This window comes from Chionomys nivalis, chromosome 23 (genome assembly GCF_950005125.1).
Source record: "Chionomys nivalis chromosome 23, mChiNiv1.1, whole genome shotgun sequence".
NCBI lineage: Eukaryota > Metazoa > Chordata > Mammalia > Rodentia > Cricetidae > Chionomys > Chionomys nivalis.
In genome coordinates this window covers 35,624,504-35,643,446 of record NC_080108.1, presented here as the reverse complement: position 1 = coordinate 35,643,446, position 18,943 = coordinate 35,624,504, and the positions used below count along the sequence as shown (strand labels likewise).

Below are 18,943 nucleotides of genomic sequence, written 5' to 3'. Positions count from 1 at the left end.
ATGAGTTGAATTTATATATTTCAATCACTTTAATTGAATCCACTTGGTTTCCTCCTAGAACGAGGAATGACCCACACAGAAGAGCTGCCTTTAAAGTTGACCGTGTGAGACCCAAAACGGCCCCTCAGAGGTGACTGATCTGGAAGCAAGGTCCTATAATAAACCACGGCAGAGAGAAAAGATGCACAACCCCCCTCCACTGACTCAAGATGAACAGCATCATCCCCAGTGAGTCCAGAGACCATGCTCTGCTGCTAATGAGCTGAGGGGCCTCTCAGACTTCCCAGCAACAAAACAGGCTTGTTTCACACCCTTCACATAGTGCTGGGGTCAGGAGGCTGGCGCTTACTCCAGAGTCCTTCCTCATTTTTTAGAAGCCCATGATTTGGCTTCTGCCCATTATCCGCTATCACTCCATCTGAGATCCATCCAGTGGCTTGGCTGGGTAGCAGGATAGGGTCAAGGGAAGCCATGTGCCGAAGACAGAGGCACCTTTACAGGGAGCCAGGCTTTAGACAGCCCCAGCCCAGCCTATAGACTCCATTTCCCAAAACAATGTGGTTCCGTGTGTCCTTCCTGCCTGTGGCAGCTTCAGCCTAGCATTGGCCACATAAGTCCTTTCCCCAGCTCTGTCTCTCTCTTCCTACCTTGAGCTTTGGAGTCACAGAGAGATTGGGGGAAATCGTACTAGTGAAAATAACAGCTGGGAGTATTTTGGAGAAGTGTGGAACTCTACACAAGCACGAGGCCTCCACACCACTGCTGCAGCTCCCGGGCTCTGTGGCGAGTGATTCTTCCAATACAACAGTGATTCATACGTTGACTCAAAGCAATGTGAGCCTGAACACAAGACTTCCATGGAGAATGAGGGCTATGTTAGCCCCCTTCTCACACATTTGCCCCTGGAGTCATAAGCTTTCTTAGCCAGTCTATTGGAAGCAGGGCCCCGTATCACTATGGCTTGCTGCTCTGTTCCATTTACTATATAAATAGCAAGGCATCTGCTTGTGTGTGTGTCTTACTCAGGAACGTGATCAGACTATGCATATGTTAATTGCATGAGGATATTTATGGCTCCATAAATCCGCGACGGCACATAGAAGAATGATGGATTTTATTTCAGAGGCCCTGAACTAATTTAAAACCATAATCTTACCCTAGTCCAAGACCTCAAAGACATCTATGCTACGGAAGGCAAAGGGCAAAGCCTAGGCGGGGCTGAGACCTTTGACGCCCATTCCCACTTGTGCAAATATCACATCAAACTTTTAGGCACAAGCAGGTTGCTTGCCATAAATTTCCCTCTGCCAAGTCAGCTTTGGTGAAAGGCTGCCCTTGGGTGGGCTTTGGCGCACAGGAGCGGGGATCTAGCCACTGTGTCACGCCCACCCCTGCCTTTAACTGACAGCTACCAATACAGACCCAGGAGTCCCTGGTTGGTGAGGATGGAGCTGACCACATCTCTCACCCCAAACAGCACAGCGAATCTACCTCAAGACAGTGCCAGGGCATCTCCTCAGTTTCTGACATGAAATCACGCGAAGCCCAGCAGAGTTGAGAGGAGTTTTCCCAAGAATGAAAATTTAAAAAAAAAAAAAATATATATATATATATATATATATATATATATATATATATATATATATATATATATATATATCAAGCTCCTGGAATTCCTTCTCCCTGGTTGTGAAGACTTGACTATTTTAACCCAAACTGGCCATGTTCCACGGGAGGATAAGAAGCTAGAGTGTCAGAGGCAGAAGGTGGGCTTGAAGCCCACCCGACCTCAGAGGCAATGTTTTGACTCTCTGGCCTTGCGGCCTCGACTGATTCCTCACCGTCTCTGAGCCTCTGTGCACGCATCTGTAAAGGGAGAGACAGCATGGTTGCAAACTTCAACGACTATGCTGGTGAAGGACCTGCCTCAAACACACCTCCACACAGTAGCACCAGGTGTGTTTCCACAGAACACGCACACATTCTAACACTCTTCTAGGACTGGAGGGAAAGGAGGGCAGGATCTAGAACAAATTCTAACATTGACTTAGCTGATAATAAAGCATGAGGGGTGGGAGTGAGGGAGTCAAAGGGCAGCATCTGCAGACCATGGGTAGCACCCTCGTCCTCATACCCACAAGATAAGCCCAGCTCCCCACACAATCCAGCTCCGGGTACCTGTCTTTAAGTCTTCCCAGTTGTCACGCCCCAACTTTGGGGGGGGCCTTCAAACCACAATATGGATGTGAGTAAGCTATTGATGTCAGTGCAGAAAATGAGGATAGCGGAATGGATTTTCTATCTAAATCTCCGGTGTTTCAGAAAGATACGGTTTGATTAAAACACACTCTGAGACAGGAAAAAAAAAAGGCAAACAGATGAAGAAAACATGTATTTTCATTGCACCTGCAACCAGCCTGCATCGTAAGTAAAGCTGGTGTCTGGTAGTGAAAAGCGAACTCTTTATGTGGTTTCTAGCGCCACCTGCTGGGACAAATAGAAATTACAAACAACTTCCTTCAGGCTTGCCTAAAAAGGACTCCCAAAAGCCAGAGGAAGATAAGCTTCAGAGGATAGGAAAGGCAAAATCTCTGCCAGTTAATTTACTTGGTGAAGACAGCAAGGGCCACACTGACAGCTTCTGGCACAATAATGGGGGTGACAAAGTGCAAGTCTAAGTCCCTGTACAAATCATGTTACAAAGGTGGATGTCAGGGAATCTCTAAACACCATCCTCACACTTGAAGACGACAAAACGGCTCTCAAAGCAATAAAATCAACAGTTAAAACCTGATTGAAACTCCATTAAATGTAGAGCAGACACGTAGCGTTGTGGTTAGGAGCCAGAATACGTGAGTTTGAAACTAGACTGTAGCCAACTTTTGTATATTGAATGTTAGGTCAATTACATAACTCCAGGCTTCAGTTTCCTTGTGATATTTTGGTGGTGGTGGTGGTGGCAGTGGTGGTGGTGGTGATGGTGGTGGTTCTCTGAGACAGGGTTTCTCTCTGTAACAGCTCTGGCTATCCTGGAACTCACTCTGTAGACCAGGCTAGCCTCAAAAGCAGAGATCCACCTGCCTCAGGATGTGCACCCCCACCACCCGGCAGTGATATTTAGTTTTGCCTGCCAACTTGACACACCTTAGAGTCATCTGGAAGGGAATCTCAATGAAGGCCTGTCTAGATCGAGTGGCCCTGTGGGTATTGTCGTGCTTATGCTAACTGATGTGGGGTCATACAATCACTGTGGACAGCATCAATCCCTAGGCAGGGGGAAATCAGGGGCTGGAGAGAAGGCTCACAGTCATGTGTAACTCCAGCTCCAGATGATCCAATGCCATCTTCTGGAATCTGCAGGTACCCCATATGCACCCGCACATACATGCACACAGACACACACATATGCACACATGTAAGGAAATAACAGAATAAATCCTTTCCTGGAAAGTGGAGAGCTAGCTGGGCACTAACAGGCCTGGGTGCCTTCACATTCGCTCTGCTATTGACTGTGGGTAGAGCTAGCTGCTTCAGGCTCCTCCCACTGTGACATTCTTGTTATTGATGTAGGATTCCTTCTGTACGCTATGAATATGTATTCCTCCCATTGGTTAATAAAGAACCTGCTTTGGCCTATGGCAGAATAGAATGTAGCTTAAACAGAAAATCCAAGCAGAGATAGAGAAAGAAGGCACGGTAGAGAGAGATGCCAGCGAGCCGCCCATAAAACAAGACAGAACATCTAAGGTAACACCATGGCTATGTGACGTTACCTTACAGATTCTTAGAAATGGGTTAATGTACAAGTGAGATCTAGTCAGTAATAGCCTAAACCATTAGACGAGCAATTTTATTAATATTAGTCTCTGAGTGACTGATTATTCTTTTTCTTTTTTGTTTGTATTTTCATTGTTGTTGTTTTTTGTTTTTTGAAACAGGGTTTCTCTGTAGCTTTAGAGCCTGTCCTGGAACTCGCTCTGTAGACCAGGCTGGCCTCAACCTCACAGAGATTTGCCTGTCTCTGCCTCCCGAGTGCTGGGATTAACAGCGTGCATCAGTGATTGATTATTCTATAAGCAGTTGCGGGGACTGGCGGGCAGGAGAGAAACCGGTTCAGTGGACCCGGGGGAGACAGAGAAAACCCTCCGGCTGCATATTATGATTAATTACAACCTGGAACTGTACGTGGAAATAAATCCTCTCGTCCTCTGAGTTGTTAAGACATCTTATCAGGGCAACTGGAAAGGAAATAGGACATTCCCCTTCTGCAGGACAGCCTGACAGGACTGTGAGAGGGGGGACTCTACACACAAATCACCTCGAACAGAATGGGAACCGAGGGAGATGTATGGTTTGCATGGCTGTAGAGTGCCGTCTGCTAGCACACAAGACAGATGGATATAAGGCAAACATTCTATACAGATGTGCTAATGCCTGTCACGCAGTCCCAACTGTGTTCCTCACCAGCTGGGCACCTGCAGGTAAGTCGCTTCATCTTTCTGAATTTCAGTTCACCCTCCTAGAAGACAAGGGCAATACCCATCCCACCAGCTCCCCAGGCTCACGGGGAGGCACATGCGTTCAAAGGCAGAACACTGGCAAGCACATAAGGCAGTGTCTCTGAGAGAAGGCTCTCAGCCCTTACAGTTAAAATGGTCGGGGTGACGAACGCCCAGCAGACTTTCCAGAAGATGTTGGGCTGGAATCCAATCATCATCTCAATGTCTTCACAGAACCTCTGCAAGCCTGCAAAGAGACAACAGAGGCCATGTGTGAGGTGCAGAGGGCAGGGGCAGGAAGAGGCAGACACCAGGGCCCTTCACTCAAGAACCTTGGCTAAGGAAGAACCCAAGTAAAGTTTCCTATTGCAAAAGAAACCCTGGTACAGATGCCTCACTGCCAGGGACCCTGGGGCTAACTGAATGTTGAAACAGATACTAAACCCTCTCTCCAGTGAGGCTCAGAGGTGTCATGGCAGCATCCCCAAGGCTTAGTTCCTGGAGTGTTGACAGTGGTCCTTACATGCATATGGCTGCTGTGGGGGGTGACTTGATGTGCTTGTTGACAAGACTGGCAGAAAAAGATTTTGGAAAACCAAGATGCTGTAATATGAAAGGCCTTGTTCTTAGTAAGAGTTTCTGTGGGCTGGGTGTGTGGCTCGCGCCTCTCAAGAGCATTTCCATTGCGTCTGCATAGCTCTGGTTGGTGTACGATCAGGATTACAGGTGAAACCAATGTGTATTCCTAGTGTCCATCACATGCAGATGGAACGGAATGACTGTGATCTTGACCACAAAATCTTCACTAAAGTAAAATCCAAAGGAGGCAGTTCTTCATCCAGTCCCACACTGCCATCCTCCTGGTAACCTCTTAGTTTAGAAGTGGGATTGAAACTCAGCTTGGAAGGAAAGGCACTGTATCCTAAGAACCCTCAGAACTGGGGGACCAATATGCAAAGGGGGGCCTGATAGCTTCCTGAATGTACATCTCTGTACTGGGAATGTCTAAAACCCCACCCTGGTGTATTCAAGATGTGTTCCTCATAGAGAGAGGGGAGCCCTGATGTGCTGGGGACAGAACCATCACTCGAAATCTAGAGAGTTCTCAAAAAGTTAGAAGCAAAGCTTAATGGGACCAGTATTCATTCCCACAGTGAGGAGACAGCCAGCTGATGCACGAGAGTGTGCTGAATACGTCTGATCGCAGCTCACTGTGGCACTATTCACGGTCACCAAGTCATGACAGGAACTTACCTACCTGTCAAAGGCGAGTGAAGAGAAGGTCACATCCGCATACATGCACATTAGCTCATACACACACACAAAATATACATGCACACGTATGCATATGCATACACATCATCAGACATGCACTTACACACACACACACACACACACACACACGTAAGCAACATCATTCTCAACCACACCAAGGAACCTGAAGGACATTATGTTCTGTAAAGCCGGCCAGATAAAGCCAGATGCCACACAATCTCCCTTATATGTGGAATCTAAAAACAAGCAAGCAGACACAGCCTCGGATACAGAGAGCAGAATGGTAGCTTTCAGAGACTGAGGAGTACACATAAGGCCAGACTGGTCAAGAGTATGGTGTTTCTGTTAGAATAAACACTGAGGGTGTCTACGGTAATGATTGTGTTAGCTAGTTTGATGCAATCATTGCATTGCACGCATATTGGCAGTGTCATTTGAACCCCATGACCAAGGTCGGCCAGGTGAACAGAACCCTACGCTCAGGGGACCCTGAACCTGGTGCAATGCTCTCCGCCCACCAGCTCGAAACTCTGTACCAAACTTTAACGAGAGATTCCACATTTTCATTTTGTGTGAGGTCACACAAATTGTGTCTCCCGTTCAAGTGAAGCTGTGGGCAATGCCCCAGTCATTCTAATCTGGGCAGCATGAATGCCATCTCTGAAAGCTAAACCCTCTCCTGAAAGGTTTCCACCTCGGCTGAACTCAGCTGAACCTTCTCCCAGTCTCCACATTCATTTCTTTCAACTCTATGGGGTCGTTTTCCTGGTTTCCCTGGCCTCTCACACTCTCTTTTCTTTCTGAACAGTCAAAGAGCTCACAGTTGGAAGCTTGGCTTAGGGTTGACCTCCTCAACCGTCTTACCATCTTACCGTGTCTGTGGAGCCTGGCCTCTGCTTCATACTAACGGGAGAATTTCAGCCGGATAATTGATCTGATAATAAAATCTAAAATTGTCCCCATCATAGCGCAAATGTCTGGATGCTTCCTCTCTAATATAGAGACCCTTAAAGTGAACCGAAAGCCTCGGATCACGCCCTTGCTCCCTCAGCTCTGCAGTCGCGCACCAGATCAATGGTTCATTTCTGTTCTCCCCAGACCTGCGCTCAGCCCTCTCATGCCCGTTCACAGAACTGGGGCCTTGTCATCTTAGAAAGAACACACTGTTTTGGGGGATGCAGTTCATGCGTTTGTGCAGGTTCTCTTTCCATCGCTAACAACTAATCCTTTCTCCCTGGATTTACTTCTTCTTATTTTGTTTTTAGTTAGCAATTAGAACAATGACTCTGCTATGATACTCTGTTGTGTATACGTTGCAGTGGCTTGCTCACAGTCACCCATCACCCTCTCTTTTCCTGCTCATTCTGCCCAACTCCCCCCTGTGCTTCTATGATGCACAGTGTGGGAGGGAGGGAGGGAGGGAGGGAGGGAGGGAGGGAGGGAGGGAGGGAGGGAGGGAGGGAGGGAGGGAGGGAGGGGGAGAGATTGAAATTTACTTTTTGTTAGATTTCCTATATTTTTAATTATGAGCATGCATGCATGTCAAGGTATTGTGTACATGCATGAGAGTACAGTACCCACAAAGGACAGCAGAGGGCACCAGATACCCTGAAATTGGAGTTTTAGACAATTGTGAGTGTTAGGAACCAAACTCTGGTCATCTCTCAAGTCCCCAAATTTACACACACTTTTATTTTATTTTCATATTTGAGTTTTTTGCTTTCATGTGTATATGTACCATGTGCGTGCCTGGTGCCCAACCACAGAGGCCAGAAGAAGGCATTGGATCCTCTGAGACTGGAGTTATAGACAGTTGTGTACTGTATGCGGTGCTGGGAAATTGAACCTGGATCCTCTGGAAGAGCATCCGGTGCTCCTAACCACTGAGCCATCTCTCCAGCCCCAAGTTTCACTGCTTAAATATCCATCAGATGCAATTCCAAGTCCAGCCTGGGTCTATCACAGGCTCTATCTGATTCTGAAGGGTGCCCCATACCATTCCTTAGGGACCAAAGGATTTCCTGTCCTCGAGGAAATCAGAAGAGCCCAAGGACTGAAACAATTGCACTTTACCTCTTCCTTCACAGCCAAGACAGGTACTAGTGGGTTTGCTTGGGCCTGGGAGGAGACAATTTAACTTCTAAAATTAGACGCTTTAAAAAGTGTCTGGTTTAATTGCTTTCAGACCTCGCTGAACCAGCCTGTTTTACCAGAAAGCACTTTGAGAATGGGCCTTTCTTGGCCCTTAGCAGTGGAGAAATAGAGGAAGGGGTAACTCCCTGCACATGGGCCTGGTTGTGCATAGGCTACAAAGGAAGCAGGCTCCTCTTGCCAGCAAGATGATCTCTAGTCTTAAAAACTCCTTCTCAGCTCCCATCCAAAAGTAATTCCAGGACTGGAGAGCTGGCTCTGCAGTTAAGAGCACATACAGTTTTTTTTGTTGTTGTTTGGTTTGGTTTTGGTTTTTCAAGACAAGGTTTCTCTGAAGCTTTGGGGCCTGGCCTGGAACTAGCTCTTGTAAATCCAGGCTGGCCTCAAAATCACAGAGATCCACCTGTCTCTGCCTCCTGAGTGCTGGGATTAAAGGTGTGCACCACCGCCACCCGGTTACACATACAGTTTTTATAGAGAACCAGAATTCAACTTCCAGCACCCAGAGCGGGTGACTCACAGCTGCCTGGAACCCCAGTTCTGGAGACCTGGGGTTCTTCTGACCTTCACAGATACTACACTACATATACCCACACTCAGACACACGTATCCAATACATGTGATTTAATCTTTTTAAATTAATGATTTTTAGCCGGGCGATGGTGGCGCACGCCTTTAATCCCAGCACTCGGGAGGCAGAGGCAGGCGGATCTCTGTGAGTTCAAGCCCAGCCTGGTCTACAAGAGCTAGTTCCAGAACAGGCTCCAAAGCTACAGAGAAACCCTGTCTCGAAAAACCAAAAAAAAAAAAAAAAAAAAAGATTTAAAAAAAAAATTAATGATTTTTTTTTTTTCGAGACAGGGTTTCTCTGTGGCTTTGGAGCCTGTCCTGGAACTAGCTCTTGTAGACCAGGCTGGTCTCGAACTCACAGAGATCCACCTGCCTCTGCCTCCCGAGTGCTGGGATTAAAGGCGTGATTGCAGCCTCTTCCTGTTTCTAGGGTGCCCGGAGTTTACAAGAAAGATTTCCATTTTCTCCCCTGATTCTCTGCTCTATTTCTCTTTTATTTTAATGCAATTACCTGGCAACCCAGAAACAGTGGCATAGCTGTCATTAGAGACTAACAATCACTTCAGAATCAAGACACTTGTCCAGAGGACACACAGAAGTTGGGGGGGGGTATTTTCCCCCATTCGGAGAACATGTTACCTCTGGACTCCCCACAAGATAGTCTGGGGCACCTGCAAGCCTCTATCCCAAGCAATTCATTTCACTTAATTTTTCACTTAAGAAAAGTTGCTCTCTTCGGGGGATGGCAATATGATTAGATCATTGAACCCCCAAAGTTTTATCCCCCTGATAACTTGCTATTTGGCCTCATCCAGTTACCATTCTAAGATGTCTAGGTACAAGGGAGTCAGCAATGCCTGAACCGAACTGTGCAGAGTGACCAGGATGTTCCCTGGAGTGACCTCCAGGACAAACACTTTCGCACAAAGGGCAGAGGTGGTATCTGGTGGCTGCCATCCTTCTGTCCTTGATAACAGCTTTCTGGTGGATGGGATGCAGGTTTCCATGGTGATGGTAACAAGAGTAAACCTTTAAGGAACCGGAAGCTTCCTTGCTGAGAAAATGTGGTACTTAGATACTGTATGGCAAGTTCCCTCTGGTGCTTATCAAGATCAGAAGGCTCTGTGTGGCCTTTGGTACCCTGGGGCTATGGAGAGCCACCCTTTAACTCAAGCACATGGGTCCCTGACACTGCCAATACCAAGAATAATGGCACACCAGCAAAGGAGCCCTCCCTCCTTATCTGGTCACTGGCCACAGGCATTAACTGTGCCAGACCATACCCAGGACCAGGTGTTACAATTTCTGCCACACAATTCTAAGATTCACCGCCTTTGGCTTCTCATTCAGTTTCACCACCGTGATCTCCGAGTCAAGCTCAGAAATAGCGGCATTGAAATCCTTTAACTACGGTGAGCGTGCTTGCCAGGAAGGCAGAGTGTTCGCTTACCATACACATAGGAGATGCCAACAAGCTCAAATATGGCGATGATGACAAGGGCGTAGGAGGCAGCATAGGTGTCCACGAGCTGGAACATATAGATCCCACCCTAGGGAAAGAGAGAAACAGCCACCATCAAATAGGACCCTGGGGCCAGGCTCCATCTCCCCACCATCTTCTCCCTCCTGAGGGCAGCAGGCAGATAGGAGTCAGAAGTCCTCTGTACACCACAGCAGAAACCTACACCTGGGCTAGGTGTGTAAAGTGGAAACCTGGACAAGTTAACAGAAATGCCCTTCAATGACCTCTAAGGTGATACATAAGACAAGCACAAAGGGGCTGGTTTAAGGGGCTGGAGAGATGGCTCAGCAGTTAAGAGTATTGCCTGCTCTTCCAAAGGTCCTGAGTTCAATTCCCAGCAACCATATGGTGGCTCACAACCATCTTTAATAAGGTCTGATGCCCTCTTCTGGCCTGTAGGCATACACACAGAATATTGTATACATAACAAATGAATAAATAAATATTTTTTAAAACGGGGGGCTGGTTTAATATCTTCTATTTTTCCAAGGTGAAGGCTGGCCTCTGAAGGAGCTGTAGAAGCAGTCACCTGCCTCGTGTTTGCTGTGAGCTGTCCATGGCCACTTCTATCCGTGTAGGTGGGTTTGATTGACTCCCATGTGACCGTTAGCTATGGGTGTGAGTTTTGTTTAGAATCACCTACACCGGGAGCCTCATTGAGGGATTCTCCTGACTGCCTAAACTCACTTGGGCAGACCCACCCTAAATGTGGTTGGCACCCTCTGGGAGCAGCCCAGATGGAAAAGGTCATGGAAGAGGGAGGAGAATTCGTCCTCTGTCAGCTTGGCCGTCCCTCTCCCCTCATAGTTAATCTGCCTTGTTGCCACTGACGCCTTCCCTGACATCAGCAGTAGCCTTTCTGGGCTCCCAAGGTGAACTGAGGACCAGGGGTTCTCCAGGAACCCCCTGGGTCTTCAGCACCAGACTGGGCCTGCTTGAGGCACAGAGCCTTGTGGTCTGAACAACTAGTGGGGTCTCAGCTCCCTGGGTGGGAGAAGCTGTTGTGGACTTTGACCATGCTTTGATTCCTACCAGTTCTGCTTCTTTAGGAAACCCTAACTAATATGTTGGACCTTCATTACACTTTCTGGAGACTCTCTCTCTCCCTTGCTCTTTACGTCTCCCTGCTGCCTATGAGGCTTGGAGACTATCTCCTTCCACTCCATGTTTTATAGATTGAAGAGCTAAGGCCCAGAGGAATGGCTTGTTCAAGGTCACAGAGCGAGCAAGGACACTGTATGTCCCAAGTGTTACTGTGCAATTTGCCAATATATCTAGGACTAGGAGAAAAACTCGAGTGACATTGGTGTTTATATATAACAAGAAATATCTTGGAGATGTGACTGATGGGTAAATCTGGACGTTCTGGCTTCCTGTTTCCTTTATGTAGGACACACCTGTCTTGTTGGCTCAAGAAGACTACGTCTCAATTATGAAGATGTTAGTGGTCTCACTGGGAGCCAAGAGGACATATTTCCCTGTGTGGTCCGAAATATTTCTGAAGTCATGCCAGCTATGGCCGTAGCAGTGATTTGACTCTGGGTATGAGGTCGGAGAAATGACACTACAGGATGGCAGTCATCACAGGGGCTCCCATCAGGCTATGGCTGCAGCCCCTCACTGGAGTGATGGCAGATGGCCATCATACATCTCCCAGCCGACCCATCATCACAGCAGGCTCTCACCCGAGAGTGACTGCTAGACAGTCCTCATACATCCCCAGAATAGCTGGCCATGCACAGAGGGCTCTCACCTGTGTGATCATTGGGAAGCCCATAATAAAGAAGCAGATACAGCAGCCCAGGGTGAACACAGGCTTGTGTGTGCGCAGGTACTTGGGGAACTCATCCGAAATGGAGGTCACGATGGTCTCGATGGTGGCAAACTAAAGCAGGACCAGGACAAAAGCATGTGAGTTCAACTGTCCCCTTCAGAGACTTCCTGCCAAAGTCCTTTGTGGTGTCACCAGGGAAAGCCGTGCTTGAGTTTGGTCTGATTTTGAGGGTGGCATCCCTTCCGTGGTCTAAATGGCCTTACTGGATGTCAACACAGAAAGTCAGGAGAACTCAAGCAGAATATGAGCTCCAGAAACTCCGCCTCCAGTCCCCGGAGAATGCACAATCATCCATCAGGACATTTTAGCTTCGTTTTGAATTCATGAGATGTAAATTCCTCTCCTCTAGTTCTCTGCCATTTGATCTCCTACTTGAGGGAAAACCCTCTTTGCACCCAGTGACTACACTCTGATCGCCTGTCAGCGTGATTTGTAGCAGCTTCAGCCTTGCGGCCATCTTCCTAAAATTGACTTCATAATATCATCTCTCATGCTACCCTCTAGGATTTGTTGTGGCAAAATGATGCCAACCAGGGGAGGATGCAGGCTAATGCTTGGCACAGAATACAAAAGGAGGGAATGGAGGAGAGAGGGAGGTTCCTTCATGCCGTGAAATGATCACCAGAAAACGTAAGGTTACGCTGGGTGTGGTAGTGCCCATCTGCAATCCCAGCACCCAGGAGGCTGAGGGGGGAGGCTAAAGAGTTCAAGGCCATCCTCCGCTACATAGCAGTATCTTGTCTTTAAAAAACTACACCCAAAGTGACTGTGACTCTCTAGACAGGTGCTTCGCCATCCCAAGACTACGCAGGAGAAACCTCCATGTAACCCACTGGCCTGAGTCTTGCTCACCGGCTGGATCTGGGATCTCAGAAAGTAGAATCTTTAAAGGGCATGTGGGGCAGGCATGGGAGGGACGGGGACTCACCATAGTGTCAAGTCCAAGAGTGAGAAGCATCAGGAAAAAGATGATGGCCCAGAATGGAGAGAGAGGCAGCCTGGTTAAGGCTTCTGGGTAAACCACAAATGCAATGCCTGGCCCTAGAAGGAACAAGAGAGATGGTGGCAAGCAGATCCGGCTCAAAGTTCCTCTCCCCCGAGTCCACAGGCCTTCAGTCCCCGGAGTCCTGAACATGTTACAGTTCTTTCTCCACTGTCGGTTATCTGTGCTCATCTCTGTTAATTAGACCATGCTATCTCCCATGCAAAAACTAAGACGCTACGTTCTTTCATTTGATGAACTGGAGGTAAAGATAATTATCACCTTCTGGTAGAATTGTTGATATTGAGCCCTGAGGGGTACCTGGTAGTGTCTGGAGACTACTTTGTTTCTCACAACTGGAATGAAATGGGATAATTTCATGATCAATTTGTCAACTTGACAGGAACTAAAGTCACCGAGGGAACAATCCACTGGGCATGTCTGCGATAAATCCCTATGTCAGCTAACTGACACGGGGAGCACTATCCATGTGGGGGTTCTGGGCTGAAAAGGGGAAGAAAGCGAGGAGAACACAAGTGTGTGTCTCTTTTCTGCTTCCTGCCTGCAGAGACAATGTGACCAGATGCAGCAAGTCTCTGTCCTCTATCTTACCCCCGCTGAGGGAATGCATCCCCTCAAAGTGTGAGCCAGATGAACCCTCCCTCCTTCAAGCTGCTTTTGTTAGGGATTTTGTAACAACAGGGAGAAAAGTACAGAAAACTAGGGAAATCAGAAAGCAAAGGCCAGGGACAATGGTTTCCTAGAATACCAGATGTTCTCAGGGCTCAAGGGAAGGGGTGAGGGAGAGATGCTGCAGAGCTTGAGTCTCCTCGGCATGCGGGTGCCCACAGTGTCCTGCAGAGGGCCTCAGCTTCCCTGGGGCTGGGTTTCAGGTACTTGAGGGCTGTCTGGTATAGGTCCAGGGAATGGAACTCTGGTCCTCTGAAAGAGCAGCAAGTGTTCTTAACTGCTGACCCATTTGTCCAGCCCACATCAAAGCACTTTTAAAAACTGGAACTTATTGGATGGTTGGTTCCTGTTGTAGTTAGAAAGAAAACGGCCCCCAAAGGGGGCCTTGTTGGAGTAGGTGTGGTCTCGTTAGAGGAAGTGTGTCACTGTGGAGGTGGGCTTTAAGATTTCATATATGCTCAAGCCGCGCCCAATGAGACAGTTCACTTCCTGTTGCCTTTGGATGAAGATGTATAGGACTCTCAGCTCCAGCACTGTGTCTGCCCACATGCTGCCTGCTCCCCACCACAACAGTAATGGACCAAACCTCTGAACTGGAAGTGAACCGTTCCAATTAAATGTTTTCCTTTATAAGAGGCTGCGGTCATGGTGTCTCTTCACAGTAACAGAAATCCTAATAAGATAGTTTCTAATGTTGCATAAGGCCTCAGGATATGGAAAATATAAAACCCCGAAGGCCTCAGATATCCCCTGTCCTATACATTTATTGAACAGATTATAGAACCAGCCCTCAAATGCTCCTGACATGAACAAGTCTGTATTAAACTAGACTTGAAAACAGGTCTCAAACACAGACCCAGAAAGCCATCCCTACAATGGTTACCACCAGAAGACTCACTGTGGTGCTTGAACACCATTCTGTCTTTGGGGTATTACTACTCTGGAGGGGGGTTGACAATTTTGACAGACAGACCTCCCTGAGAAGGGAGGGGTCACTGCCATCAGTTAACTTTATGATGGTGCCGTTTCTGACTAACGATCAGAACACAGTGGCCAGCGTTTGGATCAGCAACTGTCCTGCGTGTGGCTATGCTGATATTGCTCAGCTAGGCTGGAGCGGTGCTGACCCCACACACCCTGCAGAGCCAGCCTCCTTCAGGTAAGGGGAACTACACCTAGGAAGAACAGATAAGAAGGGGTGTGAGCTGCACCCGTAAAGTCTCATCGACACGACCGCCTAAACATGAGCCAAAGGAGGACAACAAGAGACACGCCAAAGAAGACAGGGGAAGACCATGCGGCTTCAACCCTACACAAAACCTACAGGCACCTAAGGAACACTGAGAGCAGGAGAAATAGCCTTCCCCAGGAAAGACTTTACAACTGGTTATCCAGTGCCAAACGATCTGCCCTGAAACATTCGTTCAAGTAACATTGCGCAGACTGAGCAGAATATATTTAGGAATATATATATATATATATATATATATATATATATATATATATATATATATGCGTGTGTATGTATATATATATGTGTGTGTGTATGTATGTATACGTACATACATGCATGCAACAACAATTAATGAAAAAGGCTATATATCTAAAAAGGAGCAAGGAGGAGTATACTGGAGGAAAGGGAAGTGGGAAATTATGTAATTATTTTATAATCTGAAAAAATAAAAGAAACAATAAAAATATATAACAAATTTTTTTATAAAGAATATATATGAGTCCCACAAAGAATCTGGGACAGGTCTCAGGACTCAGGGTCCCTCCTGGGGAATGGGCCCACTGTTTCTGCACCTGCATTAGATGTGATCTTCTTACTGTAAAATGGCAGGCGTGAACAACTACAGGAAGGGGAATTTCAGAGAGACTTGCTGGAAATTGCTGCTGCTTTTCAGGGGGAAGATCTGCAAATTTGTATCTAAGTGTTAATAGCACCTGTCCTCCCCAGGCCTGCTGGGACAGGAGACAGCTCAGAGCAGCTCGCTTAAGTGGTCTGTGTGTCCCCAATTACTGTTTTTTTATTGGTTCATCCACTAATTCCCAACAAGATAGAAAAAACAAAACCAAAAAAAAAAAAAAACCAGCAAAATGCCTCAGAAATTCTAGAAAGTGGGGCGGAAACTATCGGCCTCAATGACTGTGCTGGAAGAAATTGAGGTTATAGAACAGCCAGGGGTGGCTCAGAGCCGGAGGGTAAGGCCCTCTCAGCATGTCCTGCCTCCCAGGGAGCTGGAGAAGTCTCAGCCAGCAGAAAGCACCGCAGAGCTCACTGATACAGAACCAACCTCTCTGGGACTCGTGCTCTCTCCAGGGAGAGATGATGACAGCCCTGGCATAGGCTGGCACCTTAACTCCTCCAGGCTGTGTTAGCACAATGGAAGCAATGATTAATTGTCCCTGGTGGACAGGAAGAGACCGGGCCGTCCCTCCTGAAAGGTGACCTAGAGCTTGGCTTCTCCTGTGTCCTTGCTCTGAGAACCACTGGGAGTCACTTGAAGGACATCTGCCGGATGAGCCTCCCACCTCTGGAGGGCCTGGGGCTCATGGCTATGCCTCTCTGCACCTGTCACACGCTGAAGCCAATATGCCTGCTCAGATATCGTCCAACCAGAATGATGGACAACCCCCACAATGACGGTCCCCAGCCGCCATGACTTTGCAATACCCTAATCCTCTGTAGAACGAGGCAGAGTGGAAATAAAGTTAATAAAAATTTTAACTACTCCCTCCATAAATGCTGTCCTGGAAACATAAGTGATGAGAGGAGAGCTCTTGCAAACTCCCAAGCACTATGCAAATGTTAGCATCATTTGGGCGCAGTGTAAACATTCAGGCCGCACTCCCACTCCCCGCACCTGCTCACTCACTGCCGAGAAAACTGCAGGTCTGCCATGCTAAGCAGAAAGCCTTGAGAACACACTTGACCCAACAATTAGGAAAAGTGCTTCGTAAGGACAAGGCTCCCTGAAGTCAAGCCAGAACTCATTAAGGATCTACAGAGCAGGCACCAGGAGCAGCAGCAGGGCTGTGGGCTGCCTAATGAATCCCCTACTCGTGCCTAACAGGTCTAACAGGTACAGCCCTGACCAATGAGGGCTGGAGCAGGGTCAAGAAAGCAAGGAAGACAAAAGGAAAAATAATAGAGGAAGAGGAAACAGGCCTAAAACCTTAGAAAGGTCAGCTCTAAGGTTTTCTCATGAGCTTCCCATAGGGCCTGTCTTAGTCATTGTCAGGATACTTGAGCACCCCAACTCCATCCATCTAAGTTCCCGACATAGCGAGGTGAAAACTGCCCTGTACCTTGGTCGGCCACATTCTCAATGTTGACTTTGCGTTCGTTGGCCATGAAGCCGATGACAGAGAAGATGACGAACCCAGCAAAGATGCTAGTGGCACTGTTGGTGCAAGTCACAATCAGCGTGTCCCTGGAAGGAAGAGACCAGAGTTTGGTGACATGAACCTCGCGAGGAGGAAGGGGTGGGGAAGGACAAATGTGTGCCATGTATCTGTACTCCATGAGCATGTGGGTCACCCATGGGCTTGTCATCCACACATGTATGTACATGCAAGGAAAGAAGCAAGCAGTCAGTCCTGAGCCCAGATGTCCTTCTGTCAATCTGAAATGTCCCCAGAGACTCCAATGCCACTTTCCTAAACTGGCATCGTTTCTACTGTGTTCTAAATCATCATCCTTATTTCCACAGATAGAAATATAGCTCTCACACCTCCTCAAAAGCGTTCGTGAGCAGATGGAGACCATGTAAGAAAACCACAACTGTCCAAGCGGCAGGGAACGACTGTGAGGTGCTGGTCTCCAACTCCCCAGCTGATACTTCTGTAACACAGCTGCTATACCCAAGGCTCAGAGACCATCACAGAAGAAAGGGCAGAAAGGGCGCCAGAGCCAGAGACCCAGGATGTCTGCCGTGAGACAGTCTCTTCTAACCACGAAAAGACACACTGTGAAGGGAGGTCGGGAAGGGGGTGGATTGGGAGGAGGGACTGAAATACATTGTGGAACATTCTCATAGACTTAATAAAGATATTATATATTTATTATATTATAATATTATAATGACTCCACTTAGGATCTCTCGGGGGAAGCTTTAGCACCTTATCCTTAGGAGAACTAATTCACAGCGGCTAAATGCTCGCGACTCTCCCAAATGACTATGATGAAGCTCAGTCCCCAGTGTGGTCAGATTACAATATAGGGCCTTGGAAGAATGGTTTTATCCCATGAAAAGGACAACGCCTTCATGAAAGACACTATGAGGTGTGTGCTGCCCAGACACCCACCACTTGGCAGCTGCCACAAGGTACCATCTGGAGCACGGAGGGAGACCTCACCAGACACTGAATCTTCCAGCACCTTGACCCTGGAGTTCCTAGTCTCTATACATATAAGTGATAGTTTTCTATCAACTATAAATTACCCAGTGTCAAGTATTTTTGTAATAATAGGTCAAAGTAACGGTGATATCATGATAGGAGATGACCCGCCATCACACTAGAAAAGGAGGTGACGCAATCTTTGAGAGTTCTAAGGCAGGACCCCAGTATGTGGAATAGAAGGGCAGCGGGTCATTGAGATGACACCCACGTTATGACGGCATCCTGGGGCTAGGGTCACAGGGCTGAGAAGGGCAAGAGGAACAACGGGAAAGAGACGGCCATCACTGCCTTCATTCTAGGGCAGGGGTTCTTAGCCCATCCGGCAAACTCTAGCCTCCCCAAATATTTACAGTATGATTCATAACCATAGCAAAATTAAAATAATTATGAACTAAGAACGAAAATAATTTTATGGTTGGGGGTCACCACTCTGTAAGGAACTGTGCTAAAGGGACATAGTATTAGGAAGGTTGAGAACCACCGTTCTAGAGTCTTCTGCAGGTAGCACAGTCAGGGATTCGCAGTCTGCCCTAGGCTCAAGTGTAAGGCCACAGATAGATGGAGCATTGGGCCTGCACTGGAATCTTGGATCCTGGTCTTTCTCCTCTTCCCCCCCCCCCTCTTGGTAGCGACCACTTGACAGCATACTTCCTGTGGTAGCATGACCTCAAATGACCCTGAGCAGTTCCTTTCTGCTCAGACTGTAATGGTGGCAATGACATCACCTCTCTCTTTCAGGAACTGGGAACACAGAACCGGTGACGTCTGCAGTTCACTCAGCCTGGCACAAAGTGGATGTGAAGAAAACACCTGCCCTACCAACCCTTGGGCTTCTAAACAGCAAGCTTGGGCAAGGGAGGGTGTGGAACAGAAATGGAATCAACTGCATCTAGCTCTCAGCCTCGACCCTTGCTGCCAGGTCACATGGCCTCGTTTCCTGTGAGGTCCACAGCACTGCTCTACCCTCTGAAGGGGTCCAGACCAGCTGGCCCCAGCAGCTACTGAGCGGTGTG

General features: G+C 47.7%; 1 protein-coding gene across 1 annotated transcript in view; it reads right to left on the bottom strand.

Moving 5' to 3' along the window:
- The window catches only part of Slc6a5 (solute carrier family 6 member 5), a 51,785-nt gene that overhangs the window by 3,442 nt on the left and 29,400 nt on the right, over nt 1-18,943 (bottom strand). Inside the window, exons 11-15 of the mRNA XM_057756672.1 lie at nt 16,836-16,960; nt 12,780-12,892; nt 11,771-11,902; nt 9,946-10,045; nt 4,646-4,746 (exon numbers count right to left, since the gene is read on the bottom strand). Coding sequence (XP_057612655.1) covers nt 4,646-4,746; nt 9,946-10,045; nt 11,771-11,902; nt 12,780-12,892; nt 16,836-16,960 — 571 coding nt within the window. The remainder of the gene's footprint in view (nt 1-4,645; nt 4,747-9,945; nt 10,046-11,770; nt 11,903-12,779; nt 12,893-16,835; nt 16,961-18,943) is intronic.